We start from the raw sequence: 18,881 nt of genomic DNA, 5'->3' as shown, positions 1-18,881 counted from the left end.
TTGAAATGTCTATTTCTTATGATTAGCAGTAATCTTGATCTTCAACTACAAGGTGGTTTTTTGTTTGTTTTGTTTTTTCCAGCAAAAACTCCTTTATCTCCTAACTCCTCCCTTACCTCTTTGGAACAGTTCCTCAGAGGTATCCGTAAGGCTGCATCCTGGGCTATAGTCCTCAGTAAGTTACTGAACAAAGCATAATGCTAAACTTTTAGGTTGTGCATTTTTCTTATCAGTTGATGCTACCATAACAAATACTCTGAAAATTCTCTCCTTTGGGACAAAATGTCTTAGGGGAAAAATAGCACAGATGCAGGTCTTCGATAGATGACCATGAGCAATACTTCCAGTTGAATCTAAAGAAAAAGACGCACGGGAGCTCTGGTTCAAGATGGCAACATAGACAGGATCCTGAACTCACGTTCTCCCACAGATGTACTGACTCTACAGCCATATATGGAAGTTTCCTCTGAAAAAAACCCCAAAATTAGATGAGTGATCCCCACACATTGGAATAATGAGGTAAAAACAAAAAACCAGCTAGGAGAGACTGAGACACAATCTTATCATAAACCCAACCCCCAGCACTGTGGCCATAGTTGGGAGGGAGCTCACAATCCTGTTTCTCCCTGAGGAGTGAAGAGTTTAAACTCTATACCTGGTATCCTGATTTTAAGACTTGAGCCTAAGAGACAAGCCCTCAAAACATATAGCTGCAAATGCCAACAGAGCTTGTGTCCATGAGGCCCACAAGACTATAGCAATCAGAGAAACAGTTCTTAAATGGCTCACACAGAACCTCCCACTCCAGGGCCCCAGGGCTCAGCAGAGGCAGCCAACTGAAAAGTGCTCAGACTTTCCATGAGGTAGACCTATTTGCTTATCTTAAAACATCAGCCTGAGGGGCAAGCATCTAATTTAACACACATCTAGGGACTTCCTGACATATTCTCCAAAGATGGAGGCCACTGGGCACTATCTTTGCACTCTCACTCTGCCTCACTCCAGCTCCTAAGTATCTCTTGAGAAGAAGCTTGTGCATTTGTCTGGTACCCCGATTTGTGTGGGTATCACCCAGGGGACACCTCTTGGTCACCTGGTTCCGGTGGCCAGGTAGGTTTATATTCTCATGTCCCTTAGGACTGTAATAACCAGAGAAAGAGTTCTTCACTGGCCACATCCCAAGGCACAGCAGAAAGGCAATAGACTAAGGTGCCCAGTCTTTCTGTAAAAGAGGCCTGTTAGCATATCTTCATAGGTGCAGCCTTGGGGGCAGGCTTCATATTAAACACACATCTAAAGGCCCCCTGTGACCCTCTCCAGAGACCTCAGAGTGTAGGAACTATCTTCAAGCTCTCCCTCTGCTGCACTGCAGATTGCCAGTATCTCCCAGGAAGGAGTGCACATGTCCAGTGCCCTGGTTTTTGTGACTATTGCCTAGTGGATGCCCCTTGATTACACAGTGACCAGTGGGGCTTAGGTTCATGGGCCCCATAGGACCATAACAAACAGAGAAATAGTTCTTAACCATCTGCACCTTAGGGCACAGCAGAAAGTCAACAGACTAAGACACCCAGCCTTTCTGTGAAAGAAGTCTATTAGCTTATCTTAAAGGACGGTAAAGAATCTGCCTGCAATGTGGGAGACCTGGGTCTGATCCCTGGGTAGGTAAGATCCCCTGGAGGAGGGCATGGCAACCCTCTCCAGTATTCTTTCCTGGAGAAAGAGAATCCCTATGGACAGAGGAGACTGGCAGGCTACAGTCCATGGGGTCGCAGAGTTGGACACAACTGAGAGACTAAGCACAGCATAGCACAAAGCTTTGACCTAAAGGGCAGGCTTCTAATGAAATACAAATTTAAGGGCCCACTGTGATCCTCTTCAGAGACCTTCGAGGTCAGGCACTCTCTTCACACTCTCCATCCACCACACTCCAGATGGCCAGTATCTCCCAGAAAGGATTGAGAAATGGACTACTTCCTGCCATATCGGCAAACAAGGAAGTCACAGTCATCAGGAATTGCAGCCTTCCAATGTGAGCTTCAGAACCCTCAGGGCACTCAAGAAGGAGAAGAATACCTGCTGTCTGACAGCCATTAGACTGTCATACCAGTCACTCCCTAGGGTGGGCTCCAAGGAAGCTCAGAATGTGAAAAAAACACAGGATACTGGCCCAGGATAGCTGAGATGCACATGAAAGGAATGATTTCACTGAGCCCAGACTCTTATACCTTTCCATACATGCCGCTAAGTCACTTCAGTCGTGTCCGACTCTGTGCGACCCCATAGACGGCAGCAAAAGTGCTAAATTCCATAACTTGGGACATCTGGTTTTCTTTCATTAACAATAATCTTTTGGTGTTCAGACAACATGCCTATATAACCTGGCTCCTTCCCTATCCTCCTCTTCTCTCATAGTCATTTGAGATGCTATCTCCTGGGCTTGAAGTCCCATCAAATAAAACATAGCTCTCAACTTTTAGTGTTTTTTTTAAGTTGACAGGAGTCTGTGTGAAAGTCTTGTGTCCCACCCAGTTGCTGTGGCTGCCACCCAGGGAATGCCCCTGGATTGCCTGGCTCTGGCGGCTAATACTTCTTATGTTCATGAGTCCCCTAGGACTATACAAATAGAGAACATTATTTAACTAGATATTGCCCCCAGAACATAGCGTAAAGATAGCAGGCTGAAATACACCTCTGTCTTTCTGGGAAAGAGACCAATAAACTTATTTTCATAGCTGTGGCTTAAGGGACAAGATCCTAGTTAAATATATATTGAAATATTTATAATTCTCTCCACAGATTAAGGAAGCTAGTGGGTGCCATGTTTGCCTTCTCCCTTTGTCCCTCCCCCAGCTATCAGTGTCTCTGAGAAAAGAACTTGTATACAATGCTCATACATTTACATTGTGACGGCCACCCCTGGTCGCCTTGCTCTGGTGGCCAGTGAGATTTGTATACATGGGTTCATGGGATGGTAGTAAACAAAAACTGCTCTGAATTGGTTATAGCCCCAAACTTAGTGCAGAAGAAACAGATAAAAATGTTCATTCCCAGTCTTCTCCTGAAAGAGGTGTATTTGAATACTTCAAACCTTGCTGCCTAGGGGTCTGACTTCCAATTAACCTGAATCTAGGTGCTAACAGGGATCTTCCCCTTTGGGACACTGATGACTCTTGGCATACCCTCAACTACTGGGAGCCCACTAATGATAAAGCAGGTTACTTGGACAATCACAAGAGTTTGAGAGACAACCAAGAGCTAGGGCAACATTGAACAAGAAGTTTTATCTCGTATATGGGGCCACTCCTTCAAGACTGAGCAAGATGGCTGTTTTATCTAGTGTTAAAAAACCCACACAGAGTCAAGGAAAATGAAGAAACAGAGGGACATGTTCCAAATGAAGAGCAAGCTAAAACCTCAGAAAAAAACACCTTATGAAATGAGATGTTATTTACCTAATGAAGTTAAAAATAATAGTCATAAAGATGCTCACTAAGTTCAGGAGAACAAGGATGAACAAAGTGAGAATTTAAATAAACAGACAATATAAGAAAGTAGCAAACAAAAGTCACAGAACTGAAGAATACAATAACTGAAGTGAAAAATATTCTAGAGGGTTTCAAAAACAGACTAGATGAACTGTAAAGGATCAGTGAGCTCAAAGATAGGTTAGTGGAACTCACCGAATTACAACAGCAAAAAGAAAAGAGAATGAAAAAGAATGGAGATAGCTTAAGGAACTTAAAGGACACATTGAGCAGAATTACATTTACATTATAGGAATCCTCCAGGAGAGAGAAAGAGGTATGAATATAATGAGACACTAAAAAAGGTCATCATATAATGATAAAAGGGTCAAATCCAATAGCATTTGTAAATATTTATGTACTCAAATAGGACCACCAGAGTATACAAAGCAAAAATTAAAAGACCTTAAGAGAGAAATAAATAGCTATACAATAATACCGGGGGACTTTAATACCACAATTTCATCAATGGATATATCACTCAGAAAAATCAATAAGGAGCATTGGCCTTAAATAACATGATAGACCAGGTTGCCTTAACAAACATATAGAGAACATTCTATCCCAAAACAACAAAATACACAGACTTCTTAAGTGCACATGGAACATTCTCCAGGATAATTCATAGGCTAGGGCACAAAACAAGTTTTAATAAATATAAGATTGAGATTATATCAAGCATCTTTTCTGACCATAATAGTATGAAACTAGAAACCAACTACAAGAAGAAAACTGGAAAATTCACAGACATATGGAGATTAAACAAACACCAAGATATTGAATGGATCAAGAAAGAAATATAAAGGAAAAAAAAAACCTTGGTACAAATGGAAATGGAAATACAACATAACAAAACTTATGAAATGCAGCAAGAGGAGTTCTAAGTGGGAAGTTCATAGCAATAAACGGCGATAATAAGAAGAAAGATTTCTTATTGACCTAAGTTATTTATTTGAGATAAATAACCTAACTTTGAATCTCAAGAAACCAGAAAAAGAAAAATAAATGAAGCACAGAGTTAGTAGAAGGAGGGAAATAACAAAGATCAGAGTAGAAATAAATGAAATAGAGACAAAAAGACAATAGAAAAGATAGAAAAAACAAAACAAAACTATGAGCTGTTTTCTTGAAAAGAAAAACTAAGTCAATCTTTAAAGAGCCCAAGGAATAAAAGAGACTCAAATAAAATCATAAATGAAAGAGGAAACATTGCAACTGGTATTACAGAAATACAAAGACTCATAAGGGATTACTACAAATAATCACATGTCAACAAACTGGACAACCTAGAAGAAATACATAAACTTCCAGAAACACACAATTTTCCAAGATTGAGTAATGAAGTTACAGAAAATCTGAACAGACCAGTTTCCAGCTAGGAGCTTGAATCACTAATCAAAAATCTCAAAAAATGAAAGTTCAGGACCAGATGGCTTCACTGGAATTCTACCAAACATTTAAAAAAGAATCAATACCAATCCTTCTCAGCCTCTTACAAAATATATGAGGAGGGAACACATCCCGACTCATTATGTGAGGTCAATGTTGCCCTGACATCAAAACCATAAGAAAAAAAAAAAATCTGTTTCTGAATAAGGGCAAGAGAAGTAAAAATTACCTGTACTGGCAAGAAAAGGTCAGACCATTTAGAACTTCTTTTTGATCATGTTATAGAGTTTAAATATTAATCTAAATGACATGGACCACCATTGAAGCATATTAAGCAAGGGGCAATTATTTTAAAAAGATAACTATGTCTCTTGGGTGGAGAATTTATTGTAGGTGGCAAGAATGTAAAGAGAGAGACTAGTATGAAATGGCAGTAGATCAGAGTTGATAATGATTTAGTATTGGGAAGGTGCCAGTGACTATACTCAAATTTCTTACATAATGAATCATATTGATAGAGATACTTTTTATTGAAATGGAAAAGTAAGGAGAAAGAGCATATATGGCTATAGGGACATGGCTGTGGGAGAGAGGTCAAGAATTTAGTTTCTAATTTCTCAGAGAGAATACAATACAGTATGTGTTTAAAATACTATAATAAATACTAAAAGATTCAGTTAAGACCACAGTAATGTTGGCTTCCTTGGTGGCTCAGATGGTAAAGAATTTGCCTGTAATACAGGAGACCCGAGTTCCATCCTTGGGTTGGGAAAATCTCCTGGAGAAGGAAATGGCAACCCACTCCAGTATTCTTGCCTAGAGAATTCCATGGACAGAGGAGCCTGGCAAGTTACAGTCCATGGGGTCAAGAAGGACACGACTTAGCAACTAACACTTTCCCAGAAATGATTACTGAGCCCAGTTCAATCCAAGTGCAAGAACTTTCAGTCCAAAGGGGAGCAGGCTGACATATAAACATTAGGACAATAGGTAATAACATATGCATAACGATTAGAAGTAGTAGCAATGTAAGAAGTGTGAGAAGGAGTCAAGGTTTAAAATTGTATGTGAGATAGGCATTCCAAGACAAATGAATAGCAAGTGTAAAAGGTAACAGAAGCAAGTATTCCTAATGTGTAAAAGCATAAACTCAGAAGACTAAATGCCTGGATTGTAATCTTGCCTCTCTTCCTGAATAGCTATAAGATATTAGACAAGTTACACAGCATATCTTGACTCCATGTCATCTATTGTTGCTGTTCAGTCACTTTCATGTCCAACTCTTTGTGACCCCATGGACGGCAGCACGCCAGGCTTCCCTGTCCATCACCATCTCCTAGAGCTTGCTCAAACTCAAGTCCATCGAGTCAGTGATGCCATCTGACCATCTCATTCTCTGTCGTCCCCATCTCCTCCTGCCTTCAATCTTTCCCAGCATCAGTGACTTTTCCAATGAGTTGGCTCATCGCATCAGGTGACCAAAGTATTGGACCTTCAGCATCAGTCCTTCCAATGAATATTCAGGACTGATTTCCTTTAGGATTGACTGGTTGGATCTCCTTGCAGCCCAAGGGACTCTCAAGAGTCTTCTCCAACACCACATTTCAAAAGCATCTATTCTTTGGCTCTCAGCTTTCTTTATAGTCCAACTCTCACAGCCATTCATGACTACTGGAAAAACCATAGCTCTGACTAGATGGACCTTTCTCGACAAAGTAATGTCTCTGGTTTTTAATATGCTGTCTAGGTTGGTCATAACTTTTCTTCCAAGAAGCAAGTATCTTTTAATTTCATGGATGCAGTCACCATCTGCAGTGATTTTGGAGCCCAAGAAAATAAAATCTCTCACTGTTTCCATTCTTTCCCCATCTATTTGCCATGAAGTAATGCAACCAGATGCCGTGATCTTAGTTTTTTGAATGTTGAGTTTTAAGCTAGCTTTTTCACTCTCCTCTTTCACCTTCATCAAGAGGCTCTTTAGTTCCTCTTTGCTTTCCACCATAAGGGTGGTGTGTCATCTGCATATCTGAGGTTGTTGATATTTCTCCCAGCATTCTTGATTCCAGCTTGTGCCTCATCCAACTTGGCATTTCGCCTGAGTACTCTGTGTATAAGTTAAAGAAGCAGGGTAACAAAATACAGCCTTGATGTACTCCTTCCCCAATTTTGAACTAGTCTGTTGTTCCATGTCTGGTTCTAACTGTTGCTTCTTGACCTGTATACAGGTTTCTCAGGAAGCAGGTAATGTGGCCTGGTATTCCCATCTCCTTAAGATTTTTCCACAGTTTTTTGTTATCCACACAGTCAAAGGCTTTAGCGTAGTCAATGAAGCAAAAGTAGATGTTTTTCTGTAACTTTCTTGCTTTTTCTATGAGCCAATGGATGTTGGCAATTTGATCTAAAAAATGCAGGTAATCACAGCACCTGTTCCCTTGCATTGCTGTGAGACTTAAATGAATTAATACGTATAAAACACTGTTGAAGACTAAAAAGTGCTATGGAAATGTTAAGTATGCTGGTATAATCCTGACAATGATGATGGTTATATCAGCGGTAATAATAATGAAAATGATAACATGGGAGAGAAGTCTAGAGGAGATTAGGGTGGGGAGATAGACAGGGACCAAATATTCAAGTTTTCTTTGCTAGGACTTTGAATCTTACTCTGTGAACCATCTCCACTAAAAAGTTTTGAGCATGAAGTAAAATGTGTTTGGAACGACTGTCCTGGTTGTGGAGAATGGGTGGCAAAAGAACAAAGCCTGTGAGACAGATACAATTGTATCTGTAAACACAAGCAGTAAACTCAGGGCAACACAAAATTACTTCTTAATCTCAAATTTTGAAGTCCTCCATCAAAATGGGTCAGCAGAGGAAGCATTAAGCAGACCTGACTGATCAGAGGAAAATCACTGCTGCTCTGGATTCCACCCAATCCTGTAAGCCTGCAGGCTATCAGAGGCTTGAGCTTCAGAGCTGGCCTGCTTGTAGCAGGATTTCATTAGGTGTGAATGTGCAGCCTGAGTTCATTACCCTCTCCCCAGATCTGATCCTGTCTCTTCACCTAAGCTCTCCCTTCAGGCCCCCAGAGAGGCCACTGGGAGCCTCCCTCAGCTGTACTCCCTGAACAGCAGTGTGTCTCACTAACAACTTTTTAATGAGGTCACAGCCTGTGACTGCTCATTAATAGTCTGGTTAGTCTGCAACCCCAGGGGTGGAAGAGACTGAAGATAGAAGCCAGTGAGAACAGAGCTCAGCCTATGGAGAGCTGAGGATAGGGAGAGAGAACTAACTTCCTTTTAGCAGAGATTCCAAGCTTTTACTCATGGGTCTCCAGGGTCCCTTCGAGCTCTCAGGGACTATGATTCTACAAACTGAGGTCTGGACAGAGGGTGGGAGGAGTTCCAATAGAATCCCGTAATCCCAGATTTGGACCAGCTCCTGGTCTCGAGAAACTCTTGAGGAAATCAAATGCTCCTCAGATTTTCTTTGATGCTTGTGTAAAAGGAATTTTGCTCTTGAAACTTTTTATCATCTTGCCTTACAAAATCATGGATTCCTTTGCTATCTCCCTACATGTCTAAGTGCAGATTCTTTGTGCTATTTACCAGGTTCATTTAAGCTGTACTTGTCCTGGGAGTTCAGTAGTTGGTCCTCTTCTTCTATTTTCCTTGTGTACTATCTCTTAGAGATTCCACCATTGTCAAGATTTCAACAAATCACTCCTGTGGCAATGAAACCTGAGTGTTGGCTTATATCTCCCATGGTAATAATTGGCCTCCTAACTGGTCTCCCAGCCTTTGGTCATACTAAGTGTGTGTGCTACGTCGCTTCAGTCATGTCAGACTCTGTGCGACCCTATGGACTGTATCCCATCAGGCTCCTCTGTCCACTGGATTTTTCAGGCAAGAATACTGGAATGGGTTGCCATTTTCTCCTCCAGGGAATCTTCCTAACCCAGGATCGAACCTACATCTCTTGCATCTCCTGCATTGGGAGGCAGGTTCTTTACCACTAGTGCCACCTGGGAAGCCAGTCATGCTATAAAGACTTCTATACGGGCTCCACTCTCACTCATCCTTCTCACCATCTCCAGAATTCTTTCTAAATATGCATGTAATGATCCATCAAAATGATGTCGTAAATCCTTACAATTCACCCTCATCTACAGAATGAAAGTAGGTTCTTAGCATGTCATGCAAGCCTATGTGTAATCCAGCTCAAGCTTATCTTTCCAGTCTCCATCTTTCCATGCTCCTACAGTTGAGTGCATATTCAACAGTTGTCACACTGGTATATTGTCTTTCTGCTTATATCATGCATTTCTAGTTTTTCTAAGTATAGTCTTTTTAAATTCTCTTCAACAATTTAGAATCTGAAAAACCTGTATTCAAATCCTGTGCCTGCTACTAAACAGCTTTAAATATCTATCCTTATATTTAATAATCTGTAAATGGGATATAATATAATAATATAACATATGCATAACCAGATTTAATGTATATTGATATACAATAGAATTAAAATTACATGAGCCAATTACTTTCATTCCTGGAACTATTTGATCTTTCTATAGTATCTCTTTCAATTCAAAGTGGAGGATGGGTTGTATAGAATTCTCAAGGATGGTTGCTATAATTGTAACATGAGAAATCTAATAAATACTATCTCCTCCCAAGAAGCAGGGTGAATTAAGTAACTAAAATTTATTGATAGGCAAATATGAGTTACACATTTTAAAGTACAGTATCAATTATTCCTCTCTGGTTTCATCACAATTTTTAAAATAGGATACTGTTTCAAAAAAAGCAAGTAACTTGTTCCATTGTCACAACTATTTAAGTATCAGAGCAAAAGTTTTAATCTCGGCATGAATCCAAAATATCAAGTAGTTTAAAAATATTACATATGACTTCTCTAAAATATAAAGGTAGAACTTGAAAAGAGTTATATAAAGTAAGTAAATTAAAAAAAAATAATTTTTAACACAGAGATTAAAATAGTTCCTAAGAGAGAAATAATGAGAAAGAAAACAAAACACAACAAAAAACAATGTTGAAATCGACTTAAATGGAAATTATCTGATCTATTCTGTAATGAACGATTTGTTTGGGAGAATTAAAAGCACTTATAAAATTACCTTTATTTTCTGAGTGAAAAAGATAACTGGCACAGGATAAATGTTCAATAAATGGCAGAATTTATGATTAAGCCTTTGTATCTTTACATAATTTTTCTGTCTAAAATTCCTCCATCTCATCGCTTCCTTCCTATACTAAGTTAATTTCAACTTATCTTTCAAGATTCAGCTCTAGTTTTATTCTCTGGAATACAATGCTAATATTTTCCTTCTAGAAACCCTCTCTGATTCCCATAGACAAAGCTAAGTTCACTAGCCTTTGTCGTGCATATCTTGGGCATATATTGCTGCTAAAGCATTTAAGAAAATTTAATTAATTGTATTTTACATGCGCATCTAATAGATGAGTATAAGGACAACCTCTCACATTTATATTCCTTTGCCTGACACTCAGTAATACTCATAAATGTTGAGTGATTAAGTTCCAAATCATTACCTCTAGCAGTGACCTCTCAGCCAAATGTTTTTCATGTTTTCCAGGTGTCTCCAAGACACTTCTGCTTTTATAGCAAAGAATCTATCTAGCACAATGCTCTCAAACTATAATCTGTGAAATAAATTTTATGAAGATGCCTCCTTCTCCCTGATAATAGTACCAATAAACACAGCAAAGAGGTTTCCACTAATTTCCTCCCCAAAATGTTCTTTAAATATGCTTTCCTCAAAAGGTACCCTCCAGTTTTAACCACCCAAACCCACCAGAATTGTCATCCAGAATGCCCAGTAAAGAATGTGAACATGGCAATCCCTTTACTGGTAAGCAGTTTTAATAACTTGTGAGGGTTTATTTGCATACACTGATAAAAACAACTCACCCAAAAGTGATAACCATCTGCTGTACTCCAACGTACAGCAAGTTGTTTAAAACAACTTGCATTACCCATAATGAAACCCGTCACGAAACATATGAATACCAACAATCAAACATGAATGATGCAACTATGATCCATAGAAAGAGAAAGAGGTGCACTTGAGAACCCAACCACCCCACTCAACATAAATGTCCAAACCATACGGAACATGCAGCAAGGATCAGAGCTTGTTACAGGCATGCTGAGCTGGTTAGCTAAGGGTTACGCACAGTTCATAGGACAACTCCAGCCCCTGTGTGATACGCCTACATGGTGAAATTCTGAACTCACGGTTACTTAGAATAAAACACAAACTCATTTTCCAGTCATTATATCTAGACAATTTTTTTCTTATTATTTACCCTTCTTTTTAATTTAGTTTTTCATTGATTTATTTTTACATTCCATCAGGAAACACGTATACCAAGTTCTGAGAGTACAATGGTGAACAAATGTACTGCTGTTCAGTTGGTGCTTATCCAGTAAATGGATCAGAGAAGTAAAATTAAAATATCATTCAATGTACTTTACTCTGCTATTAATATAATGCCACAACTGGATAATTGCTATTATAGGAGTATACTACAAGTCTTCAACTCCTGAAAATTCTTCCTTGGAGACAATTTTGATTCATCTCTGTTAGTTCACATTCCCATTGCCAAAGCTGGTTATTTATTCCTCTTTTTGATTTCCCTTTTTGTTGCCATATCCTTTCCCTTAATCAGTGAATATTTACACACTGAGTCCTGAAGCTACAACAAAAAAATGAACAAGGTACTGCCCTCTAAGAGCTCCTATGCATAGTGCTTTACTGTGCAATAATTCTACATGTTGATAAGTGCTATAATGGGACTATTCAACCAGTCTCTAAATCCTGCCTTGACAATTCTTCCTTGACAAAACTCTTCCACATCTTCTGTTTCAATTCTCATTGACATTGCCTCTGTCAATGGCCTAGCCAGGGCTTTGTTGCTGAAATATTACTGTATAGGCCTCCTCACTGTTCTCATTGCTTCATTCTTTCTCTCCAATCATCCTTTACACTCACTGCTAAGAGCTGATATACAGAATTTATAAATAAACATATAATTATACAATACGTTGCTAAGAGTCGGACACGACTGAGCAACTTCACTTTCACTTTTCCCTTTCATGCACTGGAGAAGGAAATGGCAACCCACTCCAGTATTCTTGCCTGGAGAATCCCAGGGACGGCGGAGCCTGGTGGGCTGCCGTCTATGGGGTCGCACATAGTCGGACAAGACTGAAGCGACTTAGCAGCAGCATCATAGCTATTAAATAAAATCATAAAATTCTCTGAAGAAGGTTAAGTGAGACTTTTAACATAAGGGAGGCAGGAAACTCTTTTCTTAGAAAGTAACAACAAAAGATCAGAAAGTCATTTCAGAAAATTGAGTAGGAGTTAATCAGGTGAAAATTAGTAGGAAAAACATTAGAAACAAATGAATTAACCTATGCAAAGATCCTAATGAAGGAAAGTTTAATGAATTAGTGGAAAATAAAGAAGTCAATCTGGCCAATACTAAGTGTAGTTGCAGAAACAGCGATGCTAGAAGTTATCAAAGTGATGCTGTTGTCATACACTCAACTGGAATGCCCCTTCCTCTCCCTGATGGAAACCTTCAAGTCTCAACTCAAATAGTGTCTTGATGAAACCTGCTTTATATAACTTGGCATATTTTCTATACTTAATCCCTTTCCCTTTTCACAACAGGTATTGGGACATGAAGTAATTTTAAGATCTTTCTCTAGGTTATAAGGCTAGAAGTTAATAGGGGAGGAACCAGAATGAAAGTATTATTTTGTTTCAAGTATCTTATTTTTATTGAAAATTTAATAAATTTGCATGATAAAATTAATTAAGAACAAAAGAATATACTATCAAAATATCTCCCTCTCAGGGTTGTCCTCTGTTCTTCCCCATTTTCCTGGCCCAACGGCAATGACTATTATCAGTTCTTTGTGTATCTTTCAAGAAATTTACTGTTTATACATTTTATATGGATGTGTATAATATTTAGCTCTATAAAATATATTTAATTTGTATACTGTGTATACAGTTGCCTTCATCTTGCTTTTTTTCAAATAAAATTTTATCTTGAGTTTATTCCACATTAATATATTCACAGTTACATAGTATTGTAAGGGAGACAAGACCCCATCAGGCTTTCCCAGGGACAGGCCTTCCCCCATATCTCCTGCTTTAGCTCTTCGCTGAAGTACCTAGATAATTATATTTGATCAACATTACCTGAGTTGCTTTGCAGATTGAAAAAACTTCCCCCTCTCCAACAAATGGAAGATGTTAACTACTTGACTTTATAGCTCCAGGCCTCCTAGAGCCTAAGGACCAATAATACTAACCCCTGTGACATTACCCTGTTACCTTACCATCAGCCATTCAGAGAATTGTGCACAAGTTGATCACAGACCGTGCAACACTCCTCCCTTACCTGGCTTTTTAAAGTGCCAGGTTCAGGGCTTTTTAGGGCATAAATCTCCCATCTCCTTGCATGGCCTTACAATAAACCTTTCTCTGCCTCAAACTCCAACGTTTCAGTTTAGCCTCATTATGCATCAGGCACATGAACTTGCATTAACAGTATTCAATGGCAATCTACAATTTTTAATCAATTGCCTATTGATAGAATTGAGATAATTTTTACATTATTTTACTATTAAAAATTGTGCTATAAAAAGAAACAGTTTAACTTTTCCTGTGTTTAAAATTCTACTACTCTAAAGCCTGAATCACCAGTTCTATCTTCTACTGCTCTCTAGGCTTTTCAAAAGCCAGTAGCCTCAATTCACTTGATTAACCTCTGGGTAAGGGCTTATAATCGGAGAAGGCAATGGCACCCAGTGATGGAGGAGCCTGGTAGGCTGCCATCTATGGGGTCGCACAGAGTCGGACATGACTGAAGCGACTTAGCAGCAGCAAGGGCTTATAATAATGACCAGCCTACTATTAGCAAAAAGATAAAAAGATCCTGTAAGAGAGGAAGACTGTTTGAGTCTTTTCAGCAGTTTTCTGTTTCTTCCATCCTGGATTTTGTGTACGTTGTTTAGTCGCTAATTGGTGTCCAATTCTTTGTGACCCCATGGACTGTAGCCCTCCAGGATTCTCTGTTAGTGGAATTTCCCAGGGAAGAATACTGAAGTGGGTTGCTGTTTCCTTTTCTATAGGACCTTCCTAGATAAGGGGTCAAACCTTTGTCTCCTGATTGACAGATGGATTCTTTACCACTGAGCCACCTGGGAAGCCCCAGTAATTATATAAATGCAGTTTAAAAAGAATGCAGAACAATACGAATTTCATTATACTGGTAATCTTCTCTGTGACTGTAACAGAAAGCAAAAGTGTGACACTAATTCAAAGAAATCACTGAAGTCTACCTTCTTCCTGCAGTAAGACTAGTTCAGGTCCCATGACACACAGCTTGGCCTCCAAGATAATTTAGCTTTCCTCTGCCCCCTTTTTCTCTTTCCAGATTTGCTTTTAAAGGCTCCATCCATTTCCTTTCTTCTTCATTTTTTTTTTCCAATATTATTGTTCAATCCCTTTGCTAGGAGTTCAGATTCATTCATTTCAAGCATTCTTAAGCTCTTTTCACAAGCCCCAGGGTTCAACAGAAACATGGATGGATGAATATTATAGGTTATAGATCTCTATGGCCAAATTTTAAAAGTCACGTAGGACCCACTATCTTTTCCAGTAAGGTGTTTATTGCCTGATTAATCTATAAAAAATAGATATTTAAGAGGCTTCTGAGCCAAAGCCAAGAACCAGTGAAGTTTATGCATAGCAACTACTTAGTCTTAAATGCTTAATTGTTTATTTGTTCAATGCCTAGCTTCCCCCAATCAAATCTAAGCTTTATGAGCACAGGGTCTTTGTTTTATTTCTCTCTCTGAGGGTCTAGAACAATGCCTGGCACATAGTAATTACTCAATATTTGTTAATGAACAATTACTGATTATTGGGAAGGTTATTATGATATTCATGATAGAGTAATATATATGCTGTGTGGGTATGTTAGTCTCTCAGTTGTGTCTGACTTTTTGTGAACCCATGGACGGTAAATCGCCAGGCTCCTCTGTTTTTGGAATTCTCCAAGAAAGAATACTGAAGTGGGTAGCCATTCCCTTCTCTGGGGGATCTTCCCAAGCCAGGGGTCGAACCTGGGTCCCCTGCATTGCAGGCAGATTCTTTACCGTCTGAGCCACCAGGGAAGCCCAATATATGCTGTAAAAGAATACATTAACATCCTTGTTAATATATCCCATCCTGTCATATCAACGCTGTAAAATAAGCATGTTATCTTTGTCTCAGCAGTATGGAAATGGAAACTCAGAGAGCTTAACAAAATTGCTAGGCATCACAAAACAGAGATTTCTAGTGCTGGGATTAAATGTAGGTCACTTAGAATCCAAAACGTTTGTGCTTTTCTCTACACAATATCACACTCCTAGAGTATGGTTTTCCGTTCTTGAACTTCATCCTATTGGCATCTGACATTCCTTAGGGTCCCAAAGGACAGTGAAGTCAAGAAAGATCAGGTACTCCTGAGGAAGGGCAGGAAGAGGAGCTAAGCTGATACCAGAAACACCTGGGGGAAATTGCAGGTGCCAGCCCTTCATCTGGCCTTGAGGACAAAAGAGGCACAGCTGGGAACAGATCTCCTGTCATGACTGGGTGCAGGGCCAACCTATCTAGTCTGCTCGCTCACACCTGACACAGAGAAGGCTGCAGTGACATCGTTTCAGGTCCAATAGTTAATGACTCATCCAGGAAAAGGAGTAGGACCTCCCTGGTACTTTTTCTGGTTCTTCTGATAGCAGAGCCAGAGTTTGTCAAACACTCAGGGGCCTGCATGAAGCATAGGTATCAAGCAGTGCTGAACAAGGCAGATCTCCCTACTGGGCACAGGTAAGGATCTCATCAAAGGCCAAATCAACCCAGGCCCCTCTCAAGGTTCAGGTGCTCAGCTAGGCAAGGTTTGGTGGAACACCTAATTCCATTCCTCTGTCCACACTGGAACAATCTTATCAGTTTTTCCCCTTCCTGAGCCACAGTTTCCCCTTTCTTTGTCATAAGTGACATCTAAGACAACAAGCAGATTGATATTACCCAGGGTTTTGTTTTTCTTTTCTCCAATTCTGTCCTCTAAATCTTTCTGGGTCAGAAAACTTCCAGTCACTGTAGCTTTGACAGAACATATATCTCCTGAAGTCTTGACTGTCCTCTAATTAACTCAGGAAAGACTTGCTTCAGTGGAACAAGATAGATCACATCAAGTACACTATTTCCTTAGGGCAATTCTGTGGACGCAGAAAGGCTAGAAGAGTGGGTTCCTCTTCCTAGGACAGTCAGTGAATGATGAGAAGAAGAATGTTTTCATGGATGTTCTGGAGGGACTGGCAGGAGCCTGAAAGGTCTTTTGACTGTGATATGTGGTCTTGCTTTTTTGTTTTTATTTATTACCTGTCTGAATGCTTAAAGATAGTTTCCCTATTCTAAGGTTTTTCTTAAAAATAAATGACAAAGATCAAGGCATATTGGTATATTTCCATTTGTGTGTCTATGCGTGTCTGTGTGTATTAAGGAATGCTTTCAGTTAAAACAGTTAGCTCAGTGATTTTTACTTTTTCCTAATTCTTTGTTTTTATTATATTTTCATAATAAAGTACACCCTAGGTGTTCTGCACATCTTTAGCCAACTTCATTTTCATCCTTATCTCTTAGAAAGCCATTAAAGACTTTATTAGGTATCCCTTCTCCTTATATATTACCCCGACCAAGATACTATATATTTACTGTGTCAAGACCTTCACTGTGATTTTAATATAATTGATTATTTAAATATATCCTCCATTAGATTCTAAGCTTCATGGAGGAAGAAAGCTTCACATCACCAGTACCTCAGTAGAAGTGGAATAGATATTGAATTTTTTTCATATGATTTAAGGTTCTCTTATTTAATATAGCCCAGGTTAATTATTTATGAATATTATCTTTTGAACATTCCCTCTAATCTTCCTCGTATTTTTCACAGAATTTTTCTGAGGATCTGCTTCTTTTAATTTGTCCACTCTTGAAAGAGATGTAGTTGGACTCTCCTGGGACACACTCTCTATCTACTTAGGTGTACTACAATACTTCTCTCATATCTTAATGTTGGAAGCCAGTGGCTATCCTGAATCCTTACAATCAATTGTCAATTATAGCTTTGCTGGAATGAGGAGAAAGATCCTAAGGTTGTTACCTCATAATCTGATTAGGTGAGAGGGAATAAGCATTATATGACTAGAAGTGCTCTACAGTTCTTATATTGAAAGGGGAGAGAAAGTGAATTAAAACTACTACAGTCTGTCGATAGCCTTCCTCTGCATCCTCACTGCCACATTTTCTACTACTTTGAGTCACGTCAAAACAAAACATGATAAAACAATTGACTTTTTCTACTATATACCCTCTCAAATACTCTTAACGATTGCAGCCCTTAAATACGTACATAAAGGTAAATCCTACTTTGGCAGTAGATGGAGAATATAAACACCATGAATCTTTAAAGAAGGGGGGGGATATATAATAGGTACAAATGGAACATTTCTACTGTTTTTCCATCTGACTCCACTCCATTGCCTCAGGACCCATCTCATTTAACGCCACTACAAAGGTATTAAATGTGCAGCAGAAAATGAATGTATATGGATATGATCCAAGTTGTTTTAGTAAATATGGTAACAAAGTAGAAAATGGATCATAAAGAATAAGAGTGGCGAAGGATGAGACATTGCCCATTTCAGAACTCAGACTCCATTCTTTCTTCCTTGTGTTGATTCTTAGATAACACAAGGCACTTTCTGCTACAACTGAGATCCTGATTGTGCTGCTTTCCTGACACTAACAAAGAGTCTGAAAACAACTCCAGAATCTGACTTTTCCAATCAAGAATCTCTCTCCATGACTGCAGCTGGGGATTCATTCCTATATCAATGGCTGAAAGAAACTGGACAAGAGTTAATGAGTTTATCCTCATGAGTTTCTCTTCCTTACCTACTGAAATACAGTCATTACTCTTCCTGACATTTCTATTCATCTACCTGCTCACTCTGCTGGGAAACAGCCTCATCATTCTGGTTACCTTGGCTGACCCCATGCTGCACAGCCCCATGTACTTCTTCCTCAGGAACTTGTCCTTCTTAGAGATTGGCTTCAACCTAGTCATTGTGCCCAAGATGCTGGGGACCCTGATTGCTCAGGGCACAACCATCTCCTTTCTTGGCTGTGCCACTCAGATGTATTTCGTCTTCTTCTTTGGGGTTTCTGAGTGCTTCCTCCTGGCCACCATGGCCTATGACCGCTATGTAGCCGTCTGCAGTCCCTTGCACTACCCGGTCATCATGAATCCAAGGACACGTGCCAAACTGGCAGCTGTCTCCTGGTTTCCAGGCCTTCCTGTAGCTACTGTGCAGACCACGTGGCTCTTCAGCTTTCCATTCTGTGGCATCAGCAAGGTGAACCACTTCTTCTGTGACAGCCCGCCTGTGCTGAGGCTGGTCTGTGCAGACACAGCACTGTTTGAGATCTATGCCATCATTGGAACCATTCTGGTTGTCATGATACCCTGCTTGCTGATCCTATGTTCCTACACTCGCATTGCTGTTGCCATCCTGAAGATTCCATCAGCTAAGGGGAAGCATAAAGCCTTCTCTACCTGCTCATCCCACCTCCTAGTTGTCTCCCTTTTCTATGTATCTTTAAGCCTCACCTACCTTCGGCCTAAGTCCAATAATTCTCCTGAGAGCAAAAAAGTGCTATCACTGTCCTACGCTATTGTAACTCCCATGTTGAACCCCATCATCTACAGCTTGAGAAATAATGAGATGAAGAATGCCCTTGGTCGGACCTTCCACAAGGCTGTAGGTGTCAGAAACTGCTTTCTGTAG

At 39.6% G+C, this 18,881-nt stretch overlaps 1 protein-coding gene across 1 annotated transcript; it reads left to right on the top strand.

The window, feature by feature from the left end:
• Window positions 1-17,927: 17,927 nt before the first annotated feature.
• LOC145526021 (olfactory receptor 10A5-like) lies at window positions 17,928-18,881 on the top strand. The gene has a single exon (XM_081540537.1). It carries the CDS (start codon window positions 17,928-17,930, stop codon window positions 18,879-18,881), a length of 954 nt encoding a protein of 317 aa, XP_081396663.1.

This window comes from Giraffa tippelskirchi, chromosome 11 (assembly GCF_054371585.1).
Source record: "Giraffa tippelskirchi isolate mGirTip1 chromosome 11, T2T-mGirTip1v1.2.pri, whole genome shotgun sequence".
NCBI classification, from domain to species: Eukaryota; Metazoa; Chordata; class Mammalia; order Artiodactyla; family Giraffidae; genus Giraffa; species Giraffa tippelskirchi.
The sequence above is the reverse complement of the archived record's forward strand: the minus strand, read 5'-3'. Positions and strand labels throughout refer to the sequence as shown.

What these genes read in the sequence shown, in the direction of transcription:
- LOC145526021 (XM_081540537.1), top strand. Translation starts at nt 17,928, where the DNA reads ATGGCTGAAAGAAACTGGACAAGAGTTAATGAGTTTATCCTCATGAGT.